At 57.0% G+C, this 8,799-nt stretch overlaps 1 protein-coding gene across 1 annotated transcript; it reads right to left on the reverse strand.

The window, feature by feature from the left end:
- Window positions 1-4,540: 4,540 nt before the first annotated feature.
- Window positions 4,541-6,574, reverse strand: IER3 (immediate early response 3). Its single transcript, XM_075918096.2, has 2 exons — window positions 6,267-6,574; window positions 4,541-5,615 (listed from the first exon to the last, which is right to left on the reverse strand). Exons 1-2 carry the CDS (start codon window positions 6,456-6,458, stop codon window positions 5,340-5,342), a joined length of 468 nt encoding a protein of 155 aa, XP_075774211.2. The 5' UTR covers window positions 6,459-6,574; the 3' UTR covers window positions 4,541-5,339.
- Window positions 6,575-8,799: the final 2,225 nt, after the last annotated feature.

Consider the following 8,799-nt stretch of genomic DNA (forward strand, 5'->3'; position numbering starts at 1 on the left):
TGGATTGGGAGGGGCACTGGGGGGCAGGGGCTGTGGATGGGGGGCACTGGCAGGGCTGGGGGGCAGGGGCTGTGGGTTGGGAGGGGCACTGGGGGGGCAGGGGCTGTGGGTTGGGAGGGGCACTGGGGGGCAGGGGCTGTGGGTTGGGAGGGGCACTGGGGGGCAGGGGCTGTGGTTGTGGGGGGCACTGGCAGGGCTGGGGCTGTGGATTGGGAGGGGCACTGGGGGGGCAGGGGCTGTGGGTTGGGAGGGGCACTGGGGGGCAGGGGCTGTGGTTGTGGGGGGCACTGGCAGGGCTGGGGCTGTGGATTGGGAGGGGCACTGGGGGGGCAGGGGCTGTGGGTTGGGAGGGGCACTGGGGGGCAGGGGCTGTGGTTGTGGGGGGCACTGGCAGGGCTGGGGCTGTGGATTGGGAGGGGCACTGGGGGGGCAGGGGCTGTGGTTGTGGGGGGTACTGGGGGGGCTGGGGCTGTGGATGGGGGGGGAGTCAACTCTGGTGTTTTAGTGAGAGCCCCCCCCCTTTCCAGGCAGACTCAGGGTGTGAGGCTTCTTGTCCCAAACCCCAGGGGGCCAGCAGGTGGCGCACGGGGCCCATAGTGCCGCGGGGTGGGGGGGGATCAGCTGACTGGAGGGGGAGAAATGTTCCAGTTCCCCTGTGTGTTGGGGGGTAGGTGCCCAGCCGGTAACACCCCTCCCCGGCTCTTCTGGGTGCCCCAGAGGGAGCCCCCGGCCCCCAACCAGCCGCCCACGTCCCTGCCCCACGCCCCATGGGGGGCAGAGGGGGTCGGCCGGCCAGGGGTCGGTGGGTGCCCAGGCAGAGACCCAGCAAACTCGTTCCACAGAGCTGGGCTCACTGGAGTGCTCAGAACCGGGGCCCCCCAGAAGGGCCAGGCTCCTGCCCCCCTGCCTGCCAGAGCTGGTATTTCTACTCCTTGGCCCCTCAGCAGGGCGTTGTGTGGGGCGGGCGGGAGGCGGGCGTGTGGGTCTCACCGTGGGGCAGTGCAGCGGGCGGGCCCAGCCTGGAAACTAGGAGTTTGGGCAGTTCCCAGCCTCCGCCTGGGCCCCGGGTCAGCCCTTGCTAGCCTGTTTCCTCAGCTGGTCTGGGGTGTGTGACCAGGCATGTGAGTGTGTGCACACGCCCAGGCTGGCCTGCTACACACACACACACACACACACACACACACACACACACACACAGTGAACCCTGGAGAGCCAGGGGTGAGACCCAGGAGTCCTGGCTCCCCTCCTCCCCCTGCTCTAACCACTAGCCCCCGCTCCCCTCCCAGAGTCGGGGCGAGAACCCAGGAGTCCTGCGTAGGCTGCGCTGGGTTGTGTCCGCGGGTGCAGGCGCTGTCTGCCCGTGGGCGCTGGTTATATTTAACCCTCCACTCGTGGCCCAAACAGGTGCCGCCGGGAACCCGCCGTCCCTCTGCCCCCGCCGAGAGCCGTGAATAGCCCCTTATCAGGCCTTGCCGCCGGACTTATCCTTGGGCCAAGGGCGCCGGGCGCGGCTCGCCCAGGCCTCGCTGCCTGGGAGTTTAGTGCTAAAAATATCCCGGAGGGGCGAGTCGACTGGGAGGGCGGGTCGGTAGGGCTGGGGGTGGCTGGACAGCCAGATACCAGCGAGATTAGCTGGTTCCAGCTCATGGTTGGGAGGGAGATAAGGCCGGAAGGACAGCGGCTGAGTCCTTCCCAGCATGGTTCCTAATGTTTTCCATCCATGCGTGGAATAAATGTTGTGCTACGCACCAAGGCCGGTGTGGATGCGCACCCACACAGAAAAGCACAGACTGCCAGCAAGGTTCCTGCTATTTTTTCCATCCATGTGTGGAATAAAGTTTGTGTGGCGCACCAAGGCCTGTGCAGACACGCACTACTCCGAGAAGCACTTACTCCCACAAGGTTCCTGCTAATTTTTCCCACCCATGCCGGTCTGGATGTGCACCATGCAGAGAAGCACAAACTTCCATCAAGGTCCCTGCTAATTTTTTTTCCATCTATGTGTGGGATAAATTTTATGCTACTCACCAAGGCCAGTGTGGATGTGCACCACCCAGAGAAGCTCAGACTGCCGGCAAGGTCCCTGCTAATTTTTTTCCATCCACGTGTGGAATAAATATTGTATGGCACACCAAGGCCTGTGCAGATGCACACCACTCAGAGAAGCACGTACTGCTGCAAGGTCCATGCTATTTTTTCCCCATCCATGTATGGAATAAATTTTGAGCTGCTCAGCAATGCCTGTGCAGATGCGCACCACCCAGTGACATACTTACTGCCAGCAAGGTTCCTATTTTTTCCATCCACATGTGGAATAAATGTTGTGCTGCGCACCAAGGCCCGTTCAGATGCGCACCACCCAGAGAAGCTCAGATTGCCGGAATGGTCCCTGCCCTTTTCAACTTGGGCACCTCTTCCTCGAAACGCGGTACCCAGAAGTGGCCGCAGTGCAGCCGCTGGCGGGGGGTGCGAATCAATGTGGGGCAGAGCGGAAGGATTGCTCCACATTTCCTGCTTACACCACGCCGGTTCATGCCTCCCCCATGACGTCTGTGGTGTGCTTGTGCAACCCTGTCACACTGCTGACTCATGCTGAGCTTACAGCCCACTCCGACCCCTAAGTCCCTCTCCGCAATCCTCCTTCTGAGACGGCCGCTTCCTGTTCTGCGTGCGCCACACGGCTTGGTTCTCCGCAAGTGGAGCCCTTCGGACGTGTCCTTGTTGAACTTCATCCTGTTTGCCTCCGACCATGTCTCCAGTGCGCCCAGCTCAGTTTGAATTCGGACCCCGTCCCCCAAATCACTTGCCTCCCCTCCCAGTTTGGGATTAGCTGCGAATTTAAGAAGCATCCTCGCTATGCCAATATCGAAATCACGGATGAAGATATTGAACAGGGCCGGTCCTAGAGCCCATCCCTGTAGGACCCTACTTGTTATACCCTTGCAGCATACGAATGGCCGGCCTGGATCAGACCAAAGGTCCATACAGCCCACAGTGGCCAACGCCAGGTGCCCCAGAGGGAGGGAACACAACAGGTAATCCTCATGTGTCCCTCCCGTGTCACTCGGACAGACAGAGACTAGGGACACTGGCAAACGGCCATTGAAGGACCTAACCGCCATGAATTTATCTAGTTCTTTTTTGAACCCTGTTCAAGTCCTGATCTTCAGCACATCCTCTGGCGAGGAGTTCCACAGGTTGGCGATGTGCTGCATGAAGAAAAACTTCGTTGTGTTGGTTTGAAACCTGCTGCCTGTTCATTTCATTGCGTGATCCCTCCTCCTTATATTGTGGGAACAAGTACATAATTCTTCCTTAATCACTTTCTCCACACCAGTCCTGATTTTATAGACCTCGATCCTATCCCTCCTCAGTCTCCTCTTTTCTAAGCTGAAACCTCCCAGCCTTTTTCATCTCTCTTCAGATGGGACCCGTTCCAAACCCTGAATCATTTTTGGTGCCTTTTTCTGAACTTTTTTCCAAGGCATCTTTTTTTAGATGAGCTGACCGCATCTGTATGCAGTATTCAAACTGTGGGCGTACCATGGGTTTACAGAGGCACTAAATATTCTGTCTTGTTCTCTAGCCCTTTTTGAATGATTCCAAACATTTTTTGGGGGTGATGCTGAGCACCGAGCATGACTGGGAACCCCTTGGTATCTACTCTCTGGGGACAGTAGCCCAGCCCGCTGCAACCCCGCCTTACAGAAACCCCGTGCAGGTTGGATTTCCCTCGTGTACGAGACCATCACAGGAGGCCCAGCTGAAGGCTAGGTGTACCACATCTGCCACTTCCCCCTTAGCCACAAGGCTTGTGACCCTGCTAAAAGTAACAAGCCACTTGGATGGGACTCCGGAAATCCACCCTGCAGGGGTAGACGAGAACTCGAGCCTGTGTCCTGAGTCCCAGACAGCTCCTGCACTAACCACTAGACCCCACTCTCTCTGCAGCTGGGAAACAGAACCCAGGAGTCCCCATCTCCCAGCACCCTCAGAAATGGGCTAGTTTAAGCACCCCAAGGCCTGTCCCCAATCAGCCAGGGCCAGTGAGAATAAGGTTGGCAGGTGTCCGGTTTTCACCCCCATTGTTCGGTATTTGGCTTTAAAAAACCAGAAAATACCAGACACGTGAAATGTCCGGTATTTCCTGGTTCCCTTGGACGGAAACCGGGCCGGGACAGTTTTCTGCTGCTGCATCTGGCAGGAGCTCAACTTTGGTCTCCCCCTTCCCTTTTGCTCAACAACTCTGGTCTCTTCTCCCCCCCCACCCATTTTTTTGGGGCTCAACCACATTTGCCATACTCGGCCTTTTTGTTGTAAGTCTCTGGCAAGCCTAATGATGGAACACTTGGGATGTAGCAAAGGGGCGGAGCTTGGCAGGGAGAAGCCCCAGGGTGGGAGATGGACGATTAGCTCACCCCCCGCAAAACAGGGACTTCGTTTGCTGGTTTCTCCACTCGAGTGGACCTTCCTCGGAGAGAGCCACTCACCCCCCCAAGAATAGGGGCCCTTTGCCCCCCCGAAATCAGACACCCCCAGCCACGGAAGTCAGCATGTTTATTGTGTTCACAGAACATACACCGTTTGGACGACTCGTCCAGGAAAAAAATTGAAACCGTTTGGAGGCAAAACCCCGCCAGACACATCAGCGTGAATTGCCAGCTTTTCGGACTACGTTTGGGCTCTGGCAGCCGGCAGAGGCTCTGGCTTACACAGTAAGCACACAGCAGCCAAAGGCAGGCCAGGCCCATATCCCTCCCCCCCACCCCACCCGCAGCTCCTGTCAAGTAGCTATTTTCTAGCGGACCCACGGATCGCAGCCTTCCACGGGGGAACTGTAGTGTCATGTTTGTACGAGTGGCCCGCCCCCGTAGCATCCCCATAGACTTAGAAGTCTCTCTGATTTGGTTTTGCCTCCTGGGGAAGAGAATCATTCATTCAAGTCCCGTCAGAGGCAAGAGGAAAATACAGATCTGTCTGGGCAGACGAGGAGTTTTATTCCACCCCAGATCCAAGCAGCGTTCTCCTCCTCGCAGGCCTGTCTTAAATAGCCCCCCCTCCCCGTTATAAATTACGTGCACATAAATTATTATAATAAATATTAGATTAACAATAAATTAAATTACGCATACTCTGCCCGCCCCCCAGAGCGCCTGAGACGCGCCCTGCGTCGGGAATGCTCCGGGCCTGGCTGGCCAAGAGGTTTTGAGCAGCCGCTGACGTCAGGCGGCCGGCAAGTGTCTGGATTCTTCCCCGACTAGTTCATAGGTGGCAGCAGGAAATGGAGCCCGGCCGGTGTTAACCCTGCGGCGGCCGGAGCCAGGACGGGTTCGGGGGACTCAGAAGGCCGCTGGGTTTTGCTCCAGGAGCTGCGAGAGATCCAGGCTCGGGTCCTGGCCCCCGGGCGAGCCGGTGGCATTGGCCACTTCCGGCACCTCCACGGGCACCGCTGGGAGGGGGAGCTGGCCAGCCGGGGGACAGGCGGGGGCCTCCTGCTCCGGCCCCAGGGCCAGGTCCTCGTCGGCGCTGTAGACTTGGTAGAAGAGGATGGTGAGGAAGAGGAAGAGCAGGCGTTTGGCTCGGCTACGCTCCTTGGCGGGGTAGTAGCGTTTCACCTGGTCGGGGGGAAAAGAGACGGGACGTTAGAGATCCAGTAGGGGGCTTGCGTTACCCACCGTGCACCAGGCCTGCCCTATGTCGGCAACAGGAGACCCAGAATGCCCTGGGCAACCCCAATGCACCCCCTCCCGGTTACCCAGAATACCCTCTTCTGCAAAAAGCCAACATGTAAGGCTGCAGGGCCAACAGGCAATCGGAGCCCCATTGCGGTGTGTGTCATATGCTCCGTACTGCTCCCCCGCTGGGGAGGGAAATGATTCTCACGCCTCTGCAGGGGAATCAGGGCCACACCCGGGGCAGGGACAGCACTATCCATGGGGCCTCCTGTCTGGGATGTGTCTCAGCAGGTGGGGACGAGTGACTCATGCCGAGTCAACGTGACACTCATCGCACTGGCACTGGGCACCAGGTCTCCGCTTCCCCATGCAGCAGAGATGGGGAGAGACCGACCCCCCCGCCAGGACCAGCATTGCACCCCCTCACCACCCTCCAGGGGCCAGGGACTCCCCCAGCCACCTTCTCCAGCAGGGGAAACTGAGGCAGAGGAGGCTGGATCAGAGCAGAGCCCTAGCCACAGTCCCTCTCCTCCACCCCAGAGAAGCCAGGCAGCCTGCCCCCCACCCCACCCCAGCTGCCCCCGGACTCACCACGGGCGGGTAGAGGACTCTGCGCAGCCGCTTCTTGCCCCGGCGGGCCGGGGCTCGGTCCAGGACCGGCAGGGGGTCGAAGGTGAAGTATTGGGGGCCGGGGGCCTTGCTGTGGGGCTCGGCCGCGGGGAGGGCGGGCAGGCGGGGCTCGCAGGCCAGGCACATGCTGGTGGCACCGTACAGAGCGTTCATGGGGCTGGCGCGCAGCGCGATTTTCAGCGCGAGTCCCCGTGCGCGGCGCAGAGCGATCAACTGGCCCCAGCCGGCGCCGGCCGCCTTATGAAAGAGGGCGGGCTCCGCCCCTGCCGCCCCATTGGCTGCGCCCCGCCCCCCTGACTCCCCATTGGCTGCGCCAGGAGTGACAGCATGGGGAAATCCCAGGCAGGACCGACACAGAGCACGCGCGCGCTTGTGTGTGTGTGTGTGTGTGTGTGTGCGGGGGGGGGGGGGGCGGGGGCGGGCAGGGTAGACAACGCACCCTCCATCAGTGCAACACACACACACACACACACACACACACACACACACAGTTGTGCAACACACCGACTGTACACACACATTTATGCAACACACACTGTATCTACCCTCCTCATCTGTGCAACACACACATGCACTGTGTGCACACCCATCTGCAGTTGTGCAGCACACACACTACATACACACAGCTGTACACCACACACAGTGTATATACACCCCACGGTTGTGCAATAGACACACACAGAAAATACGCACGCCAGCTGTGCAACACAGCACACTCGCACACACTGGATAACTACCCAGCTGTGCACACACACAATGTATCTACACACCCTCCCAGTTGTGTAACATACACTGTATATACACCCCAGCTGTGCAACACACTTACATATATACACCTCCAGTTGTACAATATCAGAGGGGTAGCCGTGTTAGTCTGAATCTGCAAAAGCGACGAAGAGTGCCACAGGACTCTTCGTCGCAGTTGTACAATAGACACACACAGAGAATACACACATCAGATGTGCAACATGCTACACTCACACACAGTGTTTAACTACCCCGGCTGTGCACAGACACAATGTATCTACACACTGTATACACACCCTGGTTATGCAACACACTCACTGTATATACACCCCCATTTGTGCAATAGACATACACAGAGAATACATACACCAGCTGTGCAACACACCACACTCTCACACACTATATAACTACCCCGGCTGTGCAACACACTCATGTATATACACCTCCAGTTGTGCAACGGCCACACACACACACACACACCAGCTGTGCAACACACACACAGTGTTATATACAGCCCAGCTGTGTAATAGAAACACTCTGAGAATAGGCACAGAGTACAGACACTCCCTGAGCTGTGCAAGAGATGCACACAAAGAGCAACATCATGCACACACACACACACCTGCAGCTGTGCAATAGACACAGAGAATACACACACAGTGAGATGTGCAACAGACACACACACCGAGAACACACACAGATATGGAGCTGTGCAACACACCACCCAGAGAATATATGCACCCCCCCCCGAGCTATGCAGTGCAAAATGACACCCATCCGGAGCTGCAAAAGTCACACACACTTCCCGAGCTGTGCGTTACACACTCACACCAAAACCCACATTCTGAGATGTGCACTAGATACACATAGAAGACCCTCACACTCAGAGATCCAGAACTGCGCACATACACACAAAATCACACAGCATAGACTCACACTGACAGCCCCCCCAGTGGTGGAATGCCCCCACACCCCAGCTATGCGATAGACACACACTCACCAAACACCTTAATAGAAAATAAATTCTTTGACCTAAATATCTTCATGTGTAAAACACACCGACACACCCACCCCCACCCCACTGAGCAGTGGAACACCCCCTCCAGCTATGCAATAGACACACACACATTAAAACCTTAATAGAAAATAAATTCTTTGACCTAAATATCCTCATGTGTAAAACACACCGACACACCCACCCCCACCCCACTGAGCAGTGGAACACCCCCTCCAGCTATGCAATAGACACACACACATTAAAACCTTAATAGAAAATAAACTCTTTGACTTCAACTTCCTCATGTGTGTAACACACAGAGACACACAAACACACACACGCAATGCATACACACAGAGAGCTGCACTTCCTGAGCTGTGCAACAGACACCCCCACACCAAACAAAACGACTCATAAAGTCCACACACACATGTCGCCCCCCACATCCTGGTGTGTGCAATACACAAACACAGGCAGCACAAACACGGCCTCAGAAGATAAACTCTCCCGCACGGCCGCTTCCTGATGTGTAATAAACACACGCACATATTTCTGAAGAGCCATAGAAGCGGCTTGCCTGACCTGGCCAGGCCAAAAGACGCACACACAAAATCTCTGAAAGCATTCCCTGAGTGTGCAACGGCAGCCAAAAAAGCAAGTAGCATGTTAGAAATAATTTTCAAAGGGGTAGAGAATAAGAGCAGGAATATTTGATTACCTCTGTATAAATCCTTGGGATGCCCACATCTT

Source organism: Pelodiscus sinensis, chromosome 19, assembly GCF_052426305.1.
Source record: "Pelodiscus sinensis isolate ZL-2025 chromosome 19, ASM5242630v1, whole genome shotgun sequence".
NCBI lineage: Eukaryota > Metazoa > Chordata > Testudines > Trionychidae > Pelodiscus > Pelodiscus sinensis.

Excerpts from the sequence above, each read along its gene's own strand:
- IER3 (XM_075918096.2), bottom strand. The coding sequence starts at position 6,458 with ATGAACGCTCTGTACGGTGCCACCAGCATGTGCCTGGCCTGCGAGCCC. Across the intron at positions 5,616-6,266 it reads GAGTCCTCTACCCGCCCGTG|GTGAAACGCTACTACCCCGC; the intron begins GTGAGTCCGGGG and ends CCCCCCGACCAG.